A 22220-nucleotide genomic window follows, 5' to 3' on the forward strand; every position below is an offset into this window, starting at 1 on the left:
TTTATCCTCAATAACCATATGTAAACAGAAAGTCTATTGAAGTTTACTCTACAAAAAAAAAAAAAAACTCAATAAAGCGACCGGCGCTTACATTTTATTATGGATCCATAATCCAAATATAAAGTACAAAAGGGATATTTAACATCACAGCATGGCAGCTATTGATCCTGCTGTCGCTCGTAGAATTGTAAATTCGTAAAAGTCAGCGACTGCTTCATAAACTTTCAGTGTTTCCCGAAATTTCATCGGTGATAATCCTAATACCCATTCTCCGCCGCATATGCAACGTTCTTTGAGACTCCATTCCTTTACACGTTTACATTTTGAGCAAGTTAAATCTTGGACTTGGTACAAAACGAGCTGATGGTGAATATTGTCAATTAAGGTTTCTTCAAATACCCATCGATCAAAAGGTGAATTGCAACCCTGACAAGTCCAACCTGTTGGAAAGCTTAAACTTCCAGACTCATTACGCTCAGGCCATAATTGCTCATGAAGACAAAGATCAAAATCATGACCCATACCACACTGCTGACAGGAAATCTGCTCTAATCTGAGTTTTTGGCTTGGATACTCAAATTGAGCAATGGTAGAAAATTCACGTACTTGCAGCACAGATAACAAATCTTTCCTTAATAATTGAGTCTCCAAGCTTAAATTTTCAGCTAAACCGTAAACAGCACACAGCATTTTTATAAACTCCAGTGTGACATTGGAAAACTTTTTAAATGAACCTGGAAGTTTTGGGAATTGAGAAGTTTCTATAACTTCGTCATTCAAAGCAAACTCTTGGAATCTTCTTTGTAATGCAACAATTTGTCTTTTTAATGGATGTATCATCTTTTCACTAAGGATCCCGGCTCCCAGAGTTTGGAGTTCTGCTTCGGCTTCAGAAACATTATCGCGCACTCGCATATTCGCACTTTTTCCATTTTGTTTCAGATATTTCTGCTTGTAGACTTCCTCAATAAATTCAACTACCCAATTCTGAAACTCAGGTTGGACAAGAGCAGGTAAATGACTTTTGATATGCCATGACACAACCGTTTCTGGTTCTCGTAGTGGACTAATTGCTAAAGTTTCTGGCAAAATCATTTTTCCACCATAATTTACTGGATCCATCCATAATAAATAATCCCAATATTCTTGAATATTTAGGTCCAAAAAGTGAAACAAGGGAAGAGTTTTGAGCGACTTTAAGATATACTTCGTATAAGATATAGCATTCTGAACCGTGGTCTTGGACGTTCCTATTAGGATTCTATTGGTAGTAGCGTATATGATTTGAGCTCCAAGTCTTTTTATTTCTGCAAGTAGTTGTAAGAACGTCTTCTTCATGACAACTTGTATATGGCTGACCAACAATGGACTATATAAGTACGACTTTGATGAATAAATCCACCTGGCCAGATGCTGAATCATTAGATCAGCTAGTGTGTTTCCACTTGCAGCTTCCTGCCACCAATTTTTTATAAGTTCTTTAAGTACAGGAAGGGAATGTGCTAAGCCAACTGAATCATACATTCCTAAGCGAGCTTCTAAATCATCCGTTACGTTTGCGGTAAAGCCATCATTCAAGGCAGCCAAATCACTTGCACCTTCTATCTCATTGATTAAGGCTGAGTTAAGGATACTGCAAACAGCTAAATTAGAGAAGGATACATCCACGCAAGCATTTGAATAGGCACCCGATCGATTAATCTCAAGAGAATCGTTGGGACTAGCTACATGCAATACATCATCCTTTTCTAAACCACCCAAATCTGGCATTGGACCCTTGTTCCACCAAAGAATTATATTTTGTTCCTTAAGTTTTCTTGCATATAGCAAATCAATGACATATTGTAGCTCGTCACTTTCGAAATTGCAGAGTGGAATGTCCGCATATCTTGAAAGTTGGATTCGATGATTTATCCAAGCACCCACAGCTAGAAAATGTTGGATCATTTTTTTGGAAACGTATTGCTTCCAGGATAGAGATTGGATTGCTGCTTCTCGGCGACTAATTATCGTATAAGGCAATTCCTCTAATTGCTTAAGATTCGCTTTAAGCCTCTCTGGAGAGGTACTTTCAATGACTAGCAAACTGTTCTTGGTTTTCGCAGAAAGATACTGAAGTATTCTTTCGTCAATTAACTTGTATGCTTTCTTTTCGTTTTTGCTATAGGAAACCGAAAAGGTGATACTTTCAGGATAGTCTATAACTGACATTTTAAGCATGTCATTATACTTTTGCCGCAATTCATGATACAGATCTTCGATTTGAGGGAAAGAGGTATCATCTCCAGAAAGACTGTCATAAACGATAATTTCGGCTTTGGCTAAATGAGGTAGAAATAGACATAGTACAAATCTTTGGTTCAATGAAATATGGAATGCATATATGTAGTTCATCTCAACACCCTCGAGATAATCAGCATCACTTTCATAAGGGTGCACGAACATTTCAGGTTCGAAGCCTGTTTCAAATGCTCTTCCGAGAGCCCCCGAAAGTGTATTGTTAAATCGTCTGTGGCATCCAACGTGCAGGATTCCACGCTCGATAGGCTTTATCTTGGTTTCGTATGTACCTTCCACTGAAGGGTGTGCAAAAATCATCGATATAGCGTTGTTTTCATTCAAGTAAGTTTTCTCCGGTATCTCCAAAGTGAATAATTTGTCGGAGACATTTCCATGAGGAAGGATAGCATTACTTTTTTCAATCTTACAGTCTTCAATTTCAACGTTCGGCAAATTGTTGTCTTTAAAACAAATGAAAAATTTTCTCTGAATGTTAAAACGGACTGAGGTTAACCGATTGTTTATAATTACCCACGCAAGCAAAACTCCAGGACTGTCAGTGTTTCTCAATTGCACAATATGCCATAAATTTTGGTACATGGTTTCAGCGGATGCTTTAAAAACATTCGTAAATTGTCTAGATTGGAATCCTACGAGATGTCGTCTTCGAGTACGAACTTGTTTTTGGTATTTCCATTTCTTTTTCAGGTATTTTAACCATGCACTATATCCTTCAGAAATCGATACGGGTTTTTCGTTAAAAGTAACTTGGATCTCATTTCCGGATGGTTGAGCTGATTTTCTTTTAGATACGCGAGCGATAGTCGGCACTAAGCTCTTACCTTGGGATCCAAAATCTTCGATATCATTAACTTGAGCTGAAGAAGGTGGAGGAGCAACGCTAAATATTGCATCAATTTTTTTCTGCTTATAACCTGAATTCAGCGATGCAATTTGTTTAAGCAACCAGTCAGGTAATGGTATTCGAGGTACTGGATTAGAGATCTTTTGTAAAGCTGCAGGAATAGTAATTAACTTTTGGACTACTGAACCAAGACGTTCAATATAATAGTCCCAATCTAATACATCTCGAATATCAATATTGTATAGGCTATTATCTTTCAACCAAAGTTGCAGAAAATGTCGCTTAACTGATTCTTCAGCTGAAAATATGGCCACTGGAATAGCCCGCTCAGCAACGGGCCTTCCTTTAGGACTTGAAGAGATAATGAACTTACAAGCGAGACCTTTATCTTTAACCATCTGATCGCCCAAAAAATCCGCCAAACGTCTGGCTGTGGTTATGGATGTGGATTTTTGTGACCCGTATTCTGCAAGTGACTTCGACATGCTTCGATTTTCTGAAATCAGCTCAAATAGCTCCCCATCAGTAACGTCTTTTCCTTTTGTGAAAAGAATTTCAAGCCATGTATCTGCAACTAGTGCGACTTGTTTATAGCATTCTTCAAGAGTTCTTCCGTTTAAAAAGATTTTAAAGATTTGCGATTGGAAATCCTTGATGAGTTTTAACTCGCCTCTTCGCTTGACTTCAAAACCCTTAAGCTCAGCTAGACTTCCATCAAAATTGAAAACAGCGTAACGTTTCTTCAAATTTTTACCTTCTTCTTTAGAAGCCGGTAAAATCATAGCCCTATAAGGTCCATCGACTTCAAAAAAAATACTATTTTCACTGGTAGTTTCATATTCCAAGGTATCCGGATTTTTTAGCAGTGAATATTGGTGATTGGTAAATTTTTCATGAACTAGGTGATTTAACATAACACAAGGATAGGAGATAAAAACTTTTCCGCCAGATTTTCTTTTAAACTCAAAATTCTCTGGAAACGATTCTGGCAAGATACACCAGATTCCATCGGTATCTAACTCTAAGGGACGTCCTGCTCTTTCAACAATTTGACGTGCCATTTGAATAATAGTAGCCCCTGTCAAACAAGTAATACCTGCCATTTCAATTGAGTACCAACGAGATCCCTTTCTCATTACATAACCGTAGAAAGAATTCAAAATAACCTTGTGTGCAAGTTGAAGAGAGTCATACAAAATCACCATTTTTTTAGCTTCTTCTAATTCAGCAAGACTGCCGGAACTTGATCTGGACGAAAGGGCTTTGTTCCACTTTTTTTGTAAGCCTTTAAAATCATAACGACGATCTCTGAACGCTTTAACTGTATCAATATAAAACGAATTTTCCTTCTGACATATGATGGTCTCTCGTTCAATGACTTTATTATCATGAAGTCGGTGATACACCTTTCGACTATAGTCAGCTATACGCTTTTGAATCTTCTCAGCCCTTTCTATAGGTGAGAGTTCGTCAAATGATCTGGATGGAGAAAAGGGTGTTAAACCTGGGAATCTTTCAACCTGTAAGGCAGAGAGGATCATATGATACTCATCCTTTTTGGGCGGGTAAAACTCACCTCTCCATGCCCATACCATTCGTCTATCACACGTTTTATCTGGAACGTTGAAGTCGCATGTAGCACAAAATGATTCATCCTTCACAGAATCAGGCTGCAAACGATTTGTAATCATGATATTAGGATACATAGAAGCAACATCCAGATGGTAAATTTTAGGGTTTTCGGACCGTTTTGGTTTATCCCGTAAATCGGACAACTTTGACAGAATTTGAGACTTAACCTCCTCATAGTCTTCTATATCATCCATTTCAACTTTGTTTTCGGTTACAATTGAAAATTGTAATGCTTTATCTAGCTGGGAAATCAATTCTTGATAGACAGTCGGATCCATATCAAAGGGAGTAGGAATATCACTGCGAAAAACACCACTTTCTAAACTTTCAACATGACCACCAACGTATGTTTCACTAGTAAGCATGTGTCCATCAAAAAATTTTTGAGGTGTCTCCACGTGCTTATTAGGTAAAATTATATTTTTCGTAGACGCCTGTACAGTAAGCAGTGTCTCACAAAGCGTACCGGTTCCTTTTCGCAAAACTTCATCTGGATTGAGAGGAATAATATTACAGAGAGAAAAAATGAATGGATGTACATATTTCATATACAGATAATAAGTCGCGACAGCATCTGATACTGAGTATTGTGCCAACGTTTGAGCTTTCTCACTAGCATAGATAGTCATCAACTCGGGATCCAATTCGATAGGATTATAACCCAACTTAGCTACAGTGACGGATTTCAAGCCTTGACTTCCTTGCGGCAAATAACTATCTCTTTTTACCCAACGAAAAGCATCCATGTGAATACAATATGATGATTTGTATTCGTCCTCTGTATCTCTGCTGAAACCGATTTCTTCTGCTAAATTCAAACCATGAAAAGTAGTACGAGCATCAACGAAGGGCCAATCGAAAAAATCACCGTTATAGGTAACTATGATGGTAGGCTTGACGGATCGTATATGTTTAAAAAAACGCTGTAACAAGCTCAACTCGTCCTGCTCATTAAATATAATGAAAGGTCCCTCAAACTCAGGCTTGGGAGTATAATGAAAATCTTCAATATCCTCACCAACAATTTCGCGATTTGTGATCAAAAAACCTTGGCCGTCTATCATATAAGAAATCATCATAATTTTGTCAAATGAGCTATCTGGAAATTTTAAAGGAAGCTTTGTAGTTTCAATATCAAACGCCATAACTGTTGGCTCAGCACGCTCGATACGAGTAGGAAGATGGGCTATTTGTACCTGTCCTTCGCGAAAAGATACTGTGTACCACATACCCACACGAATGTCAAGATCAATCAGAGTCCTAGCATGAAATGGCACGTCAAATTCGCGAAAGTCCGTTATGTGGTCCATTGGATCATCATAGGCATTGTCGAGAGACAAATCGTTTGAGTCATTAAGAGGCGCATAAGTATTGAAAGCTTCTTCCTTGACATTATTTGACTTTACTGCAGACATAATGGCACGTCGAACTGATTGAAGGTCCGTTAAATTGTCAAATGTTAATTTTATATATAGTTTTTTATATCCAACTATGTGGTTTTTCAATTTCAAATCATCCTTGTACTCCCGTGAGGTAGACTTCACAAGTCCAGCAAAATTTTTTTTCATGCACTCTTCTACACTTGCTACTTTTCCTTCCCGTGCTGCAATGTAGAAGTATGGTGCATAAGGAATGGTGACACGGAATGTTTCACCATCGTCCTGAATGAAGTAAAAGTCGACAGCACTTAATGTAGAGTTGCGCTTTTGGCTCTCAATAACAGTTGGATGAACGTTTATTAACCAAGCTTCACGAGGAGGTCCTCCTTCACAGGCATCAAAACCCATGATTCGATCGATTTCATTTTTCCGATTGACATAGTACATGGGATCACTTAGACCATTTTCCTCCGCAGGCCTTCTTACCTCGCCCTGGAAGGCATTTGAGTTTTTATAGATATTTCGAAACGACTTGGGAGGGAGGTTGGGACGCTTAGCAGAAAATTTGGGAGGCATTATAAATAAATAATTAATTAATTAAAACAAAAGAAGAAAAAGAAAATGTATGAAACACAGCTTAAGAAAAGAATGTCAGAGTGTATCAAAAATGACAATAAAGATGGAACGACCGTAAAAGAGTGTACTATTTATACGAATAACTATTGATAGAATTCGCCTTAGTCTATACAAAATGCATTTGAAAATTGTCAAGATGCCAAGTTTTGGGACGGTTGTTGTGGTAATGAAGGAAAGGGTAACATAGTGAGCGAGAAGAACAAGAAATGAAAAGCGCGTCGCGTCGCGCTCCCTCAGAAAGTAAACAGATGGATTCTTGAGTTCTTTTTCTTTTTTTTATGTTTTCAATTGATCAATGAATTGTTATTTCAATAAATGTAGTCTTACTATGGTTTTGGATGTTAGATGGAGGAATTGCCCTAGAAACAATAAAAACCTATACACGTTTGCGACAAGTTTAGGTCAGTGGATAGAGAAAAGGTTTGTTAGATCTTGCTTTACTTCAAAAATGATAGAATACATAGATTGGATTGCTTTCTTGGTATGAACAGTAAACAGCCGAGCTTTTTGTTTTTTGCTCTGTTCATTTGGTTGCTGTACCGTAATCTAATGCAACAGATTTTCTTAGTTTGTTGAAACATATGTATTTCATGAATTCACTTTGTATCTAAACTAGTATAGTAAGGAACCCTTGGTTGCATATTATATGATACCTCCTGGCTTTCACCCGCTACAACAACAGTTTCCACCATGAGTGAACAGAATGAGCCTCCGAAAGAAAACATTGTCCAGGCATTTAAGGTAATTTATTGAATTGAAATCGATTAGTAGAAGATTTGTTAACGAGATTTTAATAGTCCTTAAAGAAAGACGACTTTGTCCATATGCTTTATCACCCCTGCTTTAAAGAATCTGTTGTTACTAGTGTTCTTTGCGGGATTGGAGTAGGATGCATCCATTTGTTTATGAAAGGTAATGGGGATGGTTTGTCAAGTCTGATGGCGATCTTTCATCTTTCCTTAGACGATCAGATTACTTACAATAGTCTAGCTCCTCCTAGTAAAGCTTTAAATTGGGGATTCGGCACATATTTTGGCATGAGTTTGGTTTCATGGGAAGGATGTAATTACCGTAAGCAATTGGAAACTCAAAACTTCAATATCCAAATTCAAGAAGCGGCACAAGGAGTCCCTAAGCGCCGGACATCTCGACCTGCTGAAAACGATTCGACGGATGCCTAATTATATTAAATCATCCATAAAACTTGACATACCCTACAATCGAATTATCACTAATTGAATTCATTTAGCTCATTTTAAAAGTTTCTTTGCTATGGAATAATAATCCATCTTTTTGGTATTTAGCTTGCTTGATGAAAGAAAAAGACATAGAGAGTGTTCCTTGTATAAAAGAAATAGGGGATGACTATTAAGAGTATTCCATATCTCTATATCCTTCCTTTTGTTTTCCAGGGAGTTTACAAATAGAAAACTAGATGGATTTCAATTGCTTACATCCATTAAGTGTACCTCGTACTTCTTTATGGACTACAAGGATTAACTTTTATTTTTTTTAAAAAATAAAAATAAAAAAGATGTATATATACATGGAATATATTTATTGTAATTTCAAACATCCAATGCAAACAAGAATACTTTGATAAATCATGTTACTTTGTCTTTCAGTAGCAATCTCTGAGAACACAGGTAAAATTAGAACTTTTTGCTTAAATAACAGAAAGTATAAGATAACCTATAAATCTAAAATCTCATTTCAAGTTAGAATGTATCGTGAAATCCTTTTGTTTACCATGTAAACAAAACCTGTTCGGTAACAAAGAAGTGGTCTATGACGAATCTTCATTGAATAAATGGCAAGCGGATACATTGAATAAAACAAAAGTCATGCCTACGTATACTCATCATGAAACCAGGCATAAATCAAATGAAGATGGATTTCAAATCGAAAGCGAGAAACAAATCTCTGAATTTCAAGCATTCCAAGAATATCTCGCAAAATTTACTTTTAAACTGCTTTTTAAAACAAATTATTAAAAAGAAATAGTAAAGAATAGGATAGTTTGAATTCTTTCCAATTTCTTTGGAGGAAGATAATAGTTAATAAATATATTCTATTATATAGTAAGTTAATAACAGGCCTCGTGGCCCAATGGTTAAGGCGCCTGACTACGGATCAGGAGATTCCAGGTTCGACTCCTGGCGGGGTCAATTTTTTTCAACCATTCCAACCGTATGGTTAAGTCGAACTAAGGTACGCCGTAGTGGAAATTGCTACTGAATAATTATTATCAAGTTAAACCCCAGTCATCAAAATAACCTCAATAGTAATCAATGTAAGGAAAGGATATGGTAATAATCTCGACCTAATAATTAAACTAAGGTCAAATAAAGTTGTCTCAATTAATGTCAATAAAGATCCAGTTTAAAAGCACTAGTTTATTCTCTTTATTCTCTTCTCTAAACAATTAAAGAAAAGACTTGTACTTATATTATAAGAAATGATAAGTAATTGTACTTCTATCGAATCAATAAAAATCAAATAAATCATAGGAAATTTTAATTGAATAAAATCATTTTCTACTTATGGTTAAAAAGGAGGTGCCTTAATAGTTCTTAGTTTATTGTATTCTATGTGTTTTTTTTTTATTTTTATTTTTTTTTTTGTATCTCTGCAGTAAGTAATAATTCTGATCTATATTTTTTAACTACAATTGCCTGTATCGTTCCGTAGAGTACTTAAATGAAAAACAGCAATTGTTAGTTACGCTAGTTTGTTGATTTTTGTGTCTCGGTAACCAAACCTGTATTCTTATTCTTATTCGGTTGATTCAATTTTATAATAAATATTGAGCCTTTCTGCATCCAGAGTGGAATTTCAAATTACTTCGATATGTATACAATTCTTATAAAAGAGCTGAGCTACTTTCATTTCTGGTTACTATGCTCACATTAGTTTCTAAGACTCGATTCTACAAGTGTATTACTTTTTCTTGGATTGAACAGTTTCTTTTATATTGTTTTCTTTTACTTAGTTGAGTGAATTGAATTTACTAGATGGATTTCTTTCTCATTTTTATTGTTTATTTATCTACTTGTCATCGTTATTTTTTGTTAAACTTCTCTATGTCTTATAAAGAACTTTAGTAAACGTCGCTCTTTACCTTAGTCATTCATACGTTACCATAGCTCGCTATCTGAGTGGCTTCCCTCAAACGGGTCGTTCATCCCTTCCATATAGAACGTAAACAAACCTGATATTTCCCAAGTGTTACGTCCTTCCGATCATGTCTGCTTCAGTTCACAAGAAGTTACGTTCTTTCAAACTATCACAGATGGTATGACTTCTCTAATGGCGGAAAATTATTAATCACTCTATCTTTAGGACCTTGAACGATCGTTATGGGACATGGTGAACTTGTTTCGTGCGCCTCGTCGCGTTTATCGATCCATTAGCTTACGAGTATGTAGTTTTATGGAATTCTTCCTGATCAAAAATGAATTGAAAGCTTTACCTTTCTCTAACACATGTATAGAAACGTATGCAGAGCATTCTGTCACGAAAGACATGACATTAAAAGAACACTGGTTTAATTTGCTAATCGAATGTAATATAGAAACTATTAACCAGTATGGACGTGAAGACCTATCATTTATTATTTTATTTTCCGGGTTAATTGTCTTTACATCATTCTGTTGGGCATTCTTTTTTGAAAATACTCTCAAAGGTTACATTTCCCTGTTATGTTCCATGCTGTTTGTCGATTTTCTGGCTGTTGGATTTATTCTCTCATCCATTTATTATTTTGTTGCAAAGAAGTTTTTACTTAAAGACATTTATCGAGAGTCTGTAACCCTTGGGCCATTTGAGAGTCAGTTAGAATGGAAATATTGCTTCGATATTCATTGCAATTCTTTTTTTCCTGTCTTTGTTCTTTTATACATTCTTCAGCTGATTCTTTTGCCCCTTATTAGCCGTTCTAATTTGTATGTCCATTCATTTTCCATACCTCTCAACTTCTAACGAACAAAAAGTATTTCTTTATTTTTAGGAAACTCGCTCTATTTGGTTGCTTTGTGCTACTACACCTATTTAACTTTCATTGGATATCAAAGTACGTCTTATTATTATCAAAAACAATTTGTCAACATACTCTTTCTAACCACTCTTTAAGCTTTACCGTTTTTAAAAGATACTCATACTCTCTTAACCCCAATTCCCATGTTTCTCATTATGTGGGCACTGTCACTCTTGGGTTACAACGTCCCTAAGCATGTCGTTTCCGTTTATTTCAAAAATGATGCTTAACTCGTTATCTTTTTGGTAATAATTGATTTCAATTCTACTAATTGCTTTCTACGGATGCAGAAATGCAATTACACAATTTCTTTCTTCTTCTTTGTATATTAACGGACTTGACAAGTTTCCCTAATTTTTTTAACGCAAAAGACTTACTGGACACTGGTTAAAATCCCAAAGAATTTACAACATTATCATATCGTTATTTTTTTATCTTTCTTTTTTTAAAATCCGTTGTTCGTTTTTTTTTTTTTTTCTTTTCAGCAAATTGCTTTATGAATCGTAATTGGTTAGCTACAAAAGTTTGGCTAGGTACCCCAGATGTGAATATTTCGAATAAAGAAGTCCCAGATCAGTATTCTACGTTTCTAGGTGATTCCCCTGTATTTTTGAACAATGTTTCAGTGAACCCAGATGACATTCGCTGTGGAAACTGTAACTCTTATTGCCGTTTTGTACTTCAATGTTATGCTCCCATAGAAGGGGATGAAAGCAAAGAGCGTGTGCTGTATATATGGGCTTGCCATGAACAGGCGTGTAGAAGATCTCCCAAATCAATGATTTGCTTACGTGGGGTTCAAATCATCCAACCTGCGAAACAAGAAACTGAACTACCTAAAAAGGCACTAACGGAAGAAATATTTAAGCCGGAAAAGATTAATCCATTCACGTCTTCCTCCAATACAACAAAGGCTGCAAATCCTTTCTCTAGTTCCTTTTCTTCGCCCAACCCTTTCACCTTGTCTTCTCAACCGCCATCTTCTCACCCTAATCAGCTTAATGATGAAAAGGATCTGATGAAAACGCAGACTTCATTTGCCTCTATGGCACTTTCTGGTGCTAATAAAAATCCGGAATCGAAGAACTCCACATCTGATAAGGTGTATGTTGATGCTCAGAATATGCCTATTCATCCTCAGGTTACTACTACATATGACTATCCTATTATTTCAAAATTTCCAGGAATGTTCTTAACGTTCGATTCGGAATACCTACCGAAGTCATTGAGGGCAAAAGAAATGAAAGAAGCTTCAAGTTCTTATAAGTTACAGGAAAATTTGGATGCCTATGGAACCTGGGATAATGAATCATATGAGAAATCACCTGCTGTCTATGAAAAGGCTTTTCGAAAGTTTACTGAACTTATATCACACAACCCTACTCAGTGCGTGCGTTATGAACGCGGCGGAAAACCTTTGTTAGCTTCTAATAGAGATACAGTTGGAAATATGTTTACCGAAGTTAATCCTTACAGTAATCCTTTTCCCACTTGTTCTCTTTGCAAGTCTCCAAGAATATTCGAAATGCAGCTTATGCCCTACTCAATATCTGTGCTGAATGATGAAGTGGCAGAATGGTCTACAATCTTAGTTGCTACTTGCTCTATGGATTGCAGACCGCCATTAAATAAGAATCAAGTTGGTTATGCAAAGGAATGGGTTGGTATACAATGGGAGTAAGTGGGTTCATATTTAATTAATAAATGATTTATCGATGAAAAATGAACACTACGTATAGCTAAAACTACGATGCTTTGTTTTTAGGAAAAAAAAACTGTATGACAAGAAGCTCTCATTAAGTCACAAGGGCACATATCAAATCTATGGTAATTGTTCTAAGTCAGTTTAACTGTCGATTGTCCTATATGTTCTTGTTGAACGTTCTTCACATAATATGTAAGCTTGAATCGAATGGGCAATTCAGTAGTATCTGTAGATACATTTGAGACGAACATCTCCTGATGAATTCCATTTTGTTGTAGAGGAGACAAGCGCGTGCCATACTGAGGATTTAATTCCAAAGAGTACTTTTTGGGTAAAGCAATAAAAGATTGTAAGTTTTCGATACTTTCGGAAAAATTGGAATTGGAATAAGTAGCAAGTATAACAAATCTTCCGTCAGAAACCTTTTTAGGCGCTAATTGGAACCTTACATGTTCATTAGAGAAAACAGTAGTAGGTGAAACGGTGGTGTTTGGAGAATCTGCTTGGTGAGATAATAAAGACATGTTTGAAAAGTTGTCGGAGAGAGAGATTGCACCTACAGCAGGAGGGGTTTCAGTTCTATCAAGGGACTTGGGTACTCCAGCAGACAAATCGAACAAAGGATTGCTCTTCTTCATGGATGGTATCTGAACATTTGAAGTGTCAGATTGTTGAGACGAACCAACATCTAAGTCTATTAGCAAGTCCATGGCAGACTGAGATGCAGGAGCAGAACTGACTCTGGAATTTGCATTTGTATCCTTGGAAAGGTTAGAGGTTGACTGGAGCAGAGCATGAGCGTTGGTAGACGTATTCTGTGCAGAGTGAAAGTCACCCTTTAAAAGATGGTCATACTGGCTGAGTAAAGCGATAATTAAAGACTTAAGGTCAATAACACTATTGTAATAGTCATCCGAAGAATCCAATTCCTCCAAAATCTTATCTACTTTGATGACGGCGGCTTTAAGGGAATAAGCAAGTTCTTCGTACAAATCGCCCGAAGAGAGTTTATCAGCTTCCGTTATTTCATTAAGCATTTCTCCAAAAAGAGAGGCCTTTCGCTTCACTTTTTCGAGCTCCACTAAGACATGTTCCTTGTATCGGCGTTTATGTTCAGAGTCGAAACCGGCCATTATTTTCATAAGTTTGTTGGCTTCCATAAGGTCATGAGGGGTACCGCGGCGAATGTGTTCCTGTAGTTTAGCAGACATAGCATCACGGTCTTCCTTTTCAAGTTCTTCAGCAGTTTTTAGCACGGATTTCTGACTTAATACAGCAAGGTTATCTTTTGCAATTTCCGGAAATGTATAGCCTAGAAAAGTTAGAATCCCTAATCAGTTTTCATATTGTGTCATTTTTCTCTTACCTTTATAGGACAAGAGTCTGTGCATGTCGCGGATAAAACCCAGGTCTTCATGGTACCGATCAGTGCGGCAGATGGTTCGTCGCCATTCCTCAATAAGAGAAAGGATCATAACTTGAATTTTGTTTAAACGAGAAGGTGGTCTCTCAGGAAAACGACGGACAAATTCGTTGAGGAATTCTTTTGTAGCGATTTGCAAATGAAATGCATAACCACAATTTTTCACGCAAATATCGAGAAGCTAAAGGAAAAAAAGAGATTAGTATTAGGGCAACGACGATTGAGGTTCATACATTCAGGGCTAAATAAGCTACTGTTGGATTCCGATCATTCACTTTCCGGACAATTGCGAAAGCAGCTTCACGCGGACTAGAAAAACGAACATGTCAGTCAAATTCCAAATTAAGAATACAAGCTCAATGGCTTCACTCATACATATTTCCCTGTGCTTGATTGATTAAGTCCGTAATGTCCAAGTTCAGAGCCAAGTCGGGCTCAAATGTGAATGGTTCCGTAGCATTTTCTGGCATTAGCATTTATTTTCCTTCATCTTAACTTACGAATTAAACGGTAAAGCTTGCGTTTTGCACTAGACATGAATCCTACGTTTCGAATTCCTCTTGGCGTTTGGAAACTCCTCTGTTCTTACATCGTTCTCTCAATATCAAGAAGGAAAAGATTACGTAGCGCGTACCATCGTTCTACAAATGTTTACGAATTGAAACGGGTATCGTTAAATTAAAAATACTGTTAAAAAGGATGGAATTATCAGAAAATAAGTAGCGTATTTGTAGACAAACGGAGAGAGAAGTGAAGTATGAAATCTAGAAAGAAGCAGTTGAAACCATCACGAATTCAAGGATGGAATGACTGGCAGTTCTATTACCTTGTATAGTTGATTCTCGACAGCACCCTTAGCAATGTAAGTATATACTTTGTACAAACCAATGTGTACTTATACTACGAATGCGTAGCATCTAAAATAAACGGACACTACAAATAAAAGTTTGCTTTTGTCACGAAACTAAGCTTCATACCAGAGCAAACTATACCATTTGCCCTTTGGTACTTCGTTTCTCTTGTAATCACTACACTCACTTTTATTGAAGATCAAAACTAAATTGATTTCTCTACTCCTAAAGACATTTAAGCAACTCCCCTAAGAGCACGTCTGCGGTCACGCTCTTCAGTGATGCTGAGCTTGACACCCTTGCCCTTGGGCAAAGAGATCCAGCTCTTGTTGGTCTCACCAATAACGAATACGTTGGAGAGACGGGTAGCGAACTCACGGTCCAAGGCATCCTTAACGTGGATGATTTCAAAGGAACCAAGGTGGTGTTCACGGTGAATAATGGTACCAACACGACCCATGTTACGGCCACCAGTGACCATGACTTGGGCAGAAGTATCGAACTTAATGAATCCTTCGATCTTGTTGGTTTCCAAGTTGAGCTTGATGGTGTCGTTGACCTTGATCAAAGGATCGGGGTAACGAATGGTACGGCCGTCATGAGTGACGAGGAAGGGAATACCCTTGGCACCCAATTGCACACGCTTGACCTTGCAAAGCTTGTACTTGGCTTCTTCAGCAGTGATACGGTGAACGGTGAAACGTCCCTTAACATCATATACAAGACGGAAGTGTTCACCGGTCTTTTCAATGCTAATGACGTCCATGAAACCAGTAGGGAAAGTGTTGTCAGTACGGACCTTTCCGTCGACCTTGATCAAACGTTGCATGAGAATGGCCTTGACCTCACGACCGTTCAAGGCATACTTGAGACGGTTGCGCAAGAAAACGATCAAGGGAAGGCACTCACGAGCCTTATGAGGACCAGCAGAAGGCTTGGGAGCGTAAGTACCAGAAAGCTTGTCTAAAAGCCAGTGGTGAGGGGCGGCGACACGCTTTAAATGCTTTTTGGGTCCTCGAACCATTTTTGGTGGATGCTGTTTCAGCAAGCCAAATTTTTGGCCTAATGCTATATGTGACTGCTTTGCTTTGGTATACCGAAGTAATAAGTTATGTTACATAGTGCGTTGCGTTTTGGTAATAAATAAACTTACATTTTGAAGGAATTGGAAGAAATAGAATTTGTTTGTAAGAGTAGAAACATATAATATGACTTTGAAAACGTGGGAATCATAAAGCTTCTGAAACCAACACGTTTAAAGAAATGCTATAAGCAAAAAGTGAATGTTCATGAAGACAGAATCAGGCTTTGAATTACACAAAAATGTATATGAATCTGATATACGTAGGGAAACAATAAAATAATGTTATATAGTCGTCATTCGTAAATTTTGTAGGAAACTTTTCATAGAAAAATCGGGAAAGACTAATGAGAGAAAGAGGGATCCAAAAAGAATTAGCTTACAAATTTTATATTCGGACGCGCATAATTGTTAACTTGACGTTGCAAATCACTTGATACATGCTTGATACCTTCTTCTCCACCCTTTTTGGGCAATCCGGAAGGATGAGTAGGGCGTGGCAAACAAGAAAAGTATTGATGTTCTAAAGCCTGTTGAGCTGTAGGCCTGCTGTAAGGATCATAATCAAGAAACCTCTTCAAAAGGTCTAATTCCTCAGTCCCTGCAGCCGAAAATAATGCTTCCATTCCTCCGCTTGGAGGTGGAATGGCTTTCATGTCAACGTAATTTGGTAGTTGTTTCATCCTCTGCAAAACGGCTGGCTCTGGGCTACCAAGGGCGCGGAAAATGACATTCAGTTGATCCAAATCTGTTTCACCTGGCAAATAAGGAGTACGAAGCATGAGCTCTGCGAAAATACATCCAACGCTCCACATATCAACGCCAGTTCCATAGCTTCTACAGCCCATGAATAACTCAGGAGGTCGATACCATCGAGTAATGACCTGATGACTCATGTGATTAGGCATACCGTAATCTCTTGAAAGACCAAAATCTGCTAGTTTTAGAACTCCATCGCTAGAGATCAGAAGGTTGTTTGGTTTCAGATCTCGATGCAGAATAAAACGAGAATGGATATGGTGTAACCCTCGAAGAAGCATAAGCATCCAGGCCTTAATATGCGCAGGTTGAAAAACGATAAATTTGTCCTTAATCAGCATTTCTAAATCACTGTCAAGGAACTCAAGAATAATATTAAGATTAGATTTGGTTGCAAAAACATCCATTAACTCAATTACATTGACATGTCTCGTTTCCTTCAAAAATTTAATTTCACGTAAAGCGCTCAAATCAATTCCATCCTTGAACTGCCCCACTTTGATTTTTTTAATGGCGACCCTTCGGCCTGTTTCCTTTTGGCGACCTAAGTCATGTCTCATTAGTATTTGACAGATCAAATTTGCTAAAATTTCGGCATCTTCATGAAAAATCATATAACTTACCTAAAAAGACCACTGCATAAGTTCCTTCACCTACTTTACGCTCCTTAACATATGACCATTTGGTTGACTTTTCAATATCCATAGCGCTTGCTCTTATAAGTTCGAGCTAAAGAACAAAAAACCCTAAAATAATACAAATCTGGAGTGTAAAAACTGGGTTTAAAGGTGCAACGTTTCCATTCGTTGAATTTTTTGTTGCAATGTTCGCTCCGCTTCTTGAAATACAACGTCTAGGAAATGTGCTTCTACGTTTTTTACTTTTTCAAGGAAACAAAAAAAAATAAATGGATCCCTCTAGTAAATAAGTATGCTAATTTTCTGTTACAGGGTTTTATAAAAATTTGCTTTTCAGTTGTGGTAAGTTTAGGTGAATGAATCATAAGTTACCAATCCATCGTGTATGTACAGCATTTTAACTATTGAATTGCTTCTCTATTTCTCTCACATTTTTTATTGTTTTGTAAAAAAAGTAGCACTTACTATAGTTAATATAGTTGAGGTAATTTGCTTTGAGGCCTTTGTTTGTTTACACCTAAGGGCCTAATTATCATAGTCCATGTCTTAAATAACAAGGAATTGTATTGTCTAACAAATCTTTTAGAAGTATACATTTAACGAAACTAAAGTAATTATATGTGTCAGTTCATCCGATTGTGTGAACAATTGTAATGCCAACGGTTTTTCAACCTCAAATGAAACTACAGATATTGCCAAAACCCAAAAGCTAAGTACTATTTCTCCACTTTTTAGAATATATTTTAGGTCTGTTGATTGAGTTCAAATTACCTGAAAACAGTCTCAATTGATGTCAAGCATCGGTAACTCATTGAGACAGTCGATTCCATCATCATAAGAACATAGCCTTTCAAAACACTTCAAAAACACCGCATATCCTCTCAATTCCTTTTAAGTACCGTCTTCCAACGAAATAAATTTTTTCTGATAAACATTGAAAAGGGCATTCTTGGTCAATATCCAAAGACGCTGACTCGATATTCGCTCCACACTTTAAGCGATAACCCATTCATTCCTTCTTTCATTGCTTTCGAACCCTAGTGGCTATCGTTGTAGCGACACAAATACTTTTTATATCTATCGTCTGAAGAACCTGTATAGGCAAAATCAAAAGTTCATGACCTCCAGTTTTTACGAAGACATAACTACAAACCTTGAAAAGGCAATGTTAAAAGACACAGAAAGATTAAGTTCACCTGTTGACAAAAACCCTCAGAGCTTTGAACAACTTGACATTGACCATGACCTTGAAAACACTGTGGACATCAAAAGTAACAATGCTGATGAAGGCCTTAAAAGACAATTAAAACCTCGTCACATGCGAATGATTGCCGTCGGAGGTTGCGTTGGAACAGGACTTTTCGTTGGTTCCGGGAATGCGCTAGCAGACGGCGGGCCAGCTAGCATCATCATAGCGTTCGCCATCATTGGACTCTACGTCTTGTTTACCACAAGTGCTCTTGCTGAACTTTCAGTTCTCTATCCCGTCTCTGGTTCATTTTATACATATTTCTCCCGCTTCATCGATCCAGCATGGGGTTTTGCGGTAGGAATCCAGTATTGGATATCCTTTGCAGTTACAGTTCCGCTTGAGCTTACAGTGGCACCCCTTATTATTAATGTCTGGCATGCCCCTGGGCGTGCTTCTGTATGGATTACCGTCTTTTATGTAATAATCATCGGCATCAATATTTGGGGAACAGCGGGCTATGGTGAGGTTGAATTCATTTTGAGTATTGTCAAACTTATTGCTGTTTTTGGATTCTTATTCCTTAGTATCATTATTGCTGCTGGAGGGGTGCCGACAGATACCAGAGGTGTGATTGGCGTCTCCTATTGGAAATCGCCTTTGACGTTTAATAACGGAATTAAAGGCTTTTGTGCTGTTCTTGTCATAGCAATCTTTTCACTTTCCGGTACAGAGTTAGTAGGATTAGCTGCTGCTGAAGCAAAAGATCCTCATAAGACAATTCCAAAAGCGGTCCGTCAAATTTTCTGGAGAATTCTTCTTTTCTACGTGTTAGCATTATTTATGCTAACATTGGTTATACCTTCAAATAACCCTAACCTACGCACCACTGGAGAATCGGATGCTCTTTTATCGCCGTTTGTAATCGCCATTCAATTAGCAAATATCAAAGCACTTCCCAGTATTATGAATGCAGTTATTCTCAGTTCTACTCTTTCGGTTGGCAACTCTGCATCATATGCCGCCTCAAGAGCACTTTTCGCTTTAGCCAAAAATGGTTTCGCACCAAAGTTCCTTATGAAAACAACCAAAAGAGGGCATCCAATTTATGCGATAATAATTACTTTATTACTCGGAAGCATTGCGTATTTTACAGAGGCAGGAGTGGGAGGTGCTCTCTTCGGGTGGCTTTTGTCTATTTGTGGACTCTCGACTACCTTCATTTGGGGAAGCATTTGTCTTAGTCACATTCAATTCCGAAGAGCATGGAAAGCACAAAATCATTCTTTGAAAGAACTTCCATTTCTCAGTATGTTTGGAATTTATGGATCTATATATGGAGTAGTCATGACCTTTATAGCACTTGCAGCCCAACTTTATGTGGCTATATTTCCAATTGATAGGCCGCCAAATCCAATCAGTTTCTTCCAAGCGTATTTAGCAGCTCCTTTGGTGGTAATCAGTTATACATTTTGGAAACTCTGGAAGAAGACAAGCATTGTCAACGTTAAAGAACTCGACCTTTTAGAAGGCATGGAAACTGAACCAAAGGATGAGCAGCAGGTAGGAGGAAAGACATCAATGGAAGAAATTCTTCCCATGGTACCAAGCAAAACCGGAAGTGATAAGAGCAGTCAAGGTAGCATTTGGAAAGAGAAAGACGAGACTATTGTGACACCCGAGCCTATATGGCCCAACAAGCCTTAGAACATCAAAGGAAAATTTTGGTTTTATTCTTGATATTTTTGGAAACCCGTGGATTCGTTCTGCGTGATCATTGTCTCAAATCCTTCAGGAATAAAAATAGCATCAGCATTAGATTAGAGTTCAGTACATCAATATGCATATTCACATTCATACACACGAGCTTAAGAGGAATTTTGGGAATCTTCATTAGCATTAGGTGACGCTAGTTTCCGTGAATATAATTGATCCATCACAGTTTCTGCTGCATGGTTCATGATGTCTTCATTCGTTCTGGATTCAGAACTGTTCAGAAAGATGCTAGAAGAGTTTGATTCTTCTCTGGTAGGAAGTTGAGTAAAAACATCATTTGGATTATTGAAAGCATTATTGATTAAGTTTTCTAATCCGTCCATGTCCACAACGTACTTTTTGCTGTCGGCGAAATATATCTTGGCTAACTGCTTAACCAATGCTTTTTTTGAACGGTATTCTTTTTCAAAGATGTTTTCCTGTTTTCTTTGTTTGCGAATTTCCGCATCAGGATCTGGCAGAGGGTAAGTATCAGGAGCAATTCCTGGTACTCGGATATCCACCCTCTCGTTTTTTTGTTTTACTGCGGTACGATGTCTTTGTACAACATCTTTTAGCTTTGCGGATGCTTCTTCACTGCGCTTCATGGCAGATTCGGCTTCGGTGGCATAATCTTTTCGGATACTTTTGACTGCCTCCTTGTAATCGTGTTGCAAAAAGTTGGCATCTTTTTGGCTTGGAGCTGTGCTTTGGAATCTTTTACAAAGGGAGGAGACGACGGAAGACCGAGAGATACGTGAAAACTGGTTGATTGAGAGCATGTTGGGATTTGAAGTACCATAAACAAAAAAAGAAAAATTGTTTTAATGTTGCAAGAGAGGTTCAAAAAAGGTTACCAAAAGAATCCCTGCCTTGGAAAACGCGCGAAACAATAATGAAAAACTGTTTCAAGAGACTTGTAGAAAGTACACAACAAACTCGAGAAAATCTCTATATAAACTCTGCCACAATAAGTCGTTAATCTGTAGAATAAATTGGTTTAGAGAACGCCGTGCAGATGGAAAGGTGAGGTTGAGCCATATATCCCTATAGCAGTTCCTCTCTTCCCCATTTCGTTTCAGTGGACCCGATTAACGATGTCACGTTACGGTCCCTTATATATTCATAAAAGCCAATGAAGAAGTGTGGGACCATCATAAATATAAACAAATATTGCCATGCACGAATGAAGAAATAAAGTAAAAAATAAATCGTAATTGTAATACAAATAAAAGAAGAAGTTTTAAATAATGTAAAAGTTGAATAATTACAATGATCTTCTCGTGAACAATGAGCTATCATTTTAAAGGTTTGGTGATCCTCTCAATTGAATCTATAAACGAAATTATGATTATTTTTAAGGACTAACGAACTTCTACCATGAAAGACGATGCATGATTATTTGGGAATTAAGTGAAAATTACTGAAATACATACCTCAATACGATGAATTTAAGAATACCTGAGTAATACAGTATCAGGGAATAAGGAGAATACATTGACGAAAACTTGCTATACATTATGGATTAAAGATGTCTGAAGCCTTCTCACTGTGTGTGTAATAACTCGAAAATAATCAATAGACTCTCTGTTTGTATCTTCAGGAAGCATGAAAAAGTAAATAAATCTTCTCGTATTGTTTACTAACGAGTACTCAAGAGCATCGTTATTATATCCAGTTTTTGCTTGCCAATGCACTAGTTACTCTTGGAAAGGAAAAGAAAAAAACCATTATTCCTAATCCAGTATATAAATAATCAAGAAAAAACTATTTACATTTTTCTGATATATGTCATGTATTTTGTATCGGTCTTTTTCTTCTCAGTACCGCGTAAAAAATTTTAAAGGGTTAGGGTTATCAGTTAAGAAAGTATAAATATTGCTGTTTTGGCACATATTTCTTTGTGCGTCAAAGCATTTTGCAAAAGCTAGCGTATCTGTTTCTTGCCTTTTACCAGAAACAGCCGTTTGCAAGGTGTGCTAATTTGACTG

General features: G+C 37.3%; 9 protein-coding genes and 1 non-coding gene across 10 annotated transcripts; 5 read left to right on the forward strand and 5 right to left on the reverse strand.

The window, feature by feature from the left end:
* Window positions 1-37: 37 nt before the first annotated feature.
* Window positions 38-6955, reverse strand: SPOG_00762 (DNA polymerase epsilon catalytic subunit A Pol2). Its single transcript, XM_013168939.1, has one exon. It carries the CDS (start codon window positions 6730-6732, stop codon window positions 145-147), a length of 6588 nt encoding a protein of 2195 aa, XP_013024393.1. The 5' UTR covers window positions 6733-6955; the 3' UTR covers window positions 38-144.
* Window positions 6956-7411: 456 nt separating this feature from the next.
* SPOG_00761 (uncharacterized protein) lies at window positions 7412-8378 on the forward strand. The gene is made up of 3 exons (XM_013168938.1): window positions 7412-7533; window positions 7590-7704; window positions 7783-8378. Exons 1-3 carry the CDS (start codon window positions 7483-7485, stop codon window positions 7971-7973), a joined length of 357 nt encoding a protein of 118 aa, XP_013024392.1. The 5' UTR covers window positions 7412-7482; the 3' UTR covers window positions 7974-8378.
* Window positions 8379-8887: 509 nt separating this feature from the next.
* On the forward strand, window positions 8888-8960 carry SPOG_16303. The gene has a single exon. It is a non-coding gene; the product is annotated as a tRNA-Arg (tRNA).
* A 1004-nt stretch (window positions 8961-9964) lies between these two features.
* Window positions 9965-11058, forward strand: SPOG_00760 (UNC-50 family protein; the record flags this gene model as incomplete). Its single annotated transcript, XM_013168937.1, has 6 exons — window positions 9965-10087; window positions 10135-10212; window positions 10286-10289; window positions 10367-10736; window positions 10785-10864; window positions 10925-11058. The coding sequence occupies exons 1-6, from the start codon at window positions 10037-10039 to the stop codon at window positions 11056-11058; spliced, it is 717 nt and encodes a 238-aa protein (XP_013024391.1). The 5' UTR covers window positions 9965-10036.
* Window positions 11059-11324: 266 nt separating this feature from the next.
* Window positions 11325-12509, forward strand: SPOG_00759 (programmed cell death protein; the record flags this gene model as incomplete). The annotated part of the gene is made up of 1 exon (XM_013168936.1): window positions 11325-12509. The coding sequence occupies one exon, from the start codon at window positions 11325-11327 to the stop codon at window positions 12507-12509; it is 1185 nt and encodes a 394-aa protein (XP_013024390.1).
* A 95-nt stretch (window positions 12510-12604) lies between these two features.
* Window positions 12605-14534, reverse strand: SPOG_00758 (adaptin). The gene is made up of 5 exons (XM_013168935.1): window positions 14457-14534; window positions 14332-14419; window positions 14190-14265; window positions 13900-14137; window positions 12605-13845 (listed from the first exon to the last, which is right to left on the reverse strand). The coding sequence occupies exons 1-5, from the start codon at window positions 14491-14493 to the stop codon at window positions 12665-12667; spliced, it is 1620 nt and encodes a 539-aa protein (XP_013024389.1). The 5' UTR covers window positions 14494-14534; the 3' UTR covers window positions 12605-12664.
* Window positions 14535-14922: 388 nt separating this feature from the next.
* On the reverse strand, window positions 14923-15868 carry SPOG_00757 (40S ribosomal protein S4). Its single transcript, XM_013168934.1, has one exon. It carries the CDS (start codon window positions 15829-15831, stop codon window positions 15043-15045), a length of 789 nt encoding a protein of 262 aa, XP_013024388.1. The 5' UTR covers window positions 15832-15868; the 3' UTR covers window positions 14923-15042.
* A 22-nt stretch (window positions 15869-15890) lies between these two features.
* SPOG_00756 (CMGC/CDK/CDK7 protein kinase Mcs6) lies at window positions 15891-17638 on the reverse strand. The gene is made up of 2 exons (XM_013168933.1): window positions 17271-17638; window positions 15891-17191 (listed from the first exon to the last, which is right to left on the reverse strand). Exons 1-2 carry the CDS (start codon window positions 17350-17352, stop codon window positions 16263-16265), a joined length of 1011 nt encoding a protein of 336 aa, XP_013024387.1. The 5' UTR covers window positions 17353-17638; the 3' UTR covers window positions 15891-16262.
* Window positions 17639-17828: 190 nt separating this feature from the next.
* On the reverse strand, window positions 17829-21344 carry SPOG_00754 (uncharacterized protein). Its single transcript, XM_013168931.1, has one exon. The coding sequence runs from the start codon at window positions 21009-21011 to the stop codon at window positions 20343-20345; it is 669 nt and encodes a 222-aa protein (XP_013024385.1). The 5' UTR covers window positions 21012-21344; the 3' UTR covers window positions 17829-20342.
* Window positions 18451-20181, forward strand: SPOG_00755 (uncharacterized protein; the record flags this gene model as incomplete). Its single annotated transcript, XM_013168932.1, has 1 exon — window positions 18451-20181. One exon carries the CDS (start codon window positions 18451-18453, stop codon window positions 20179-20181), a length of 1731 nt encoding a protein of 576 aa, XP_013024386.1.
* Window positions 21345-22220: the final 876 nt, after the last annotated feature.

This window comes from Schizosaccharomyces cryophilus (genome assembly GCF_000004155.1).
Source record: "Schizosaccharomyces cryophilus OY26 unplaced genomic scaffold supercont4.5, whole genome shotgun sequence".
NCBI classification, from domain to species: Eukaryota; Fungi; Ascomycota; class Schizosaccharomycetes; order Schizosaccharomycetales; family Schizosaccharomycetaceae; genus Schizosaccharomyces; species Schizosaccharomyces cryophilus.

Coding starts and splice junctions, on each gene's coding strand:
- SPOG_00762 (XM_013168939.1), bottom strand. CDS start 6,732: ATGCCTCCCAAATTTTCTGCTAAGCGTCCCAACCTCCCTCCCAAGTCG.
- SPOG_00761 (XM_013168938.1), top strand. CDS start 7,483: ATGAGTGAACAGAATGAGCCTCCGAAAGAAAACATTGTCCAGGCATTT. Junction 7,534..7,589: donor ACATTGTCCAGGCATTTAAG/GTAATTTATTGA, acceptor AGATTTTAATAG/TCCTTAAAGAAAGACGACTT. Junction 7,705..7,782: donor CATCCATTTGTTTATGAAAG/GTAATGGGGATG, acceptor ACAATAGTCTAG/CTCCTCCTAGTAAAGCTTTA.
- SPOG_00758 (XM_013168935.1), bottom strand. CDS start 14,493: ATGTCTAGTGCAAAACGCAAGCTTTACCGTTTAATTC. Junction 14,138..14,189: donor TAGCTTATTTAGCCCTGAAT/GTATGAACCTCA, acceptor TTTTTCCTTTAG/CTTCTCGATATTTGCGTGAA. Junction 13,846..13,899: donor CAGACTCTTGTCCTATAAAG/GTAAGAGAAAAA, acceptor TAACTTTTCTAG/GCTATACATTTCCGGAAATT.
- SPOG_00757 (XM_013168934.1), bottom strand. CDS start 15,831: ATGGTTCGAGGACCCAAAAAGCATTTAAAGCGTGTCGCCGCCCCTCAC.
- SPOG_00756 (XM_013168933.1), bottom strand. CDS start 17,352: ATGGATATTGAAAAGTCAACCAAATGGTCATATGTTAAGGAGCGTAAA. Junction 17,192..17,270: donor TTATGCAGTGGTCTTTTTAG/GTAAGTTATATG, acceptor GACATGACTTAG/GTCGCCAAAAGGAAACAGGC.
- SPOG_00754 (XM_013168931.1), bottom strand. CDS start 21,011: ATGCTCTCAATCAACCAGTTTTCACGTATCTCTCGGTCTTCCGTCGTC.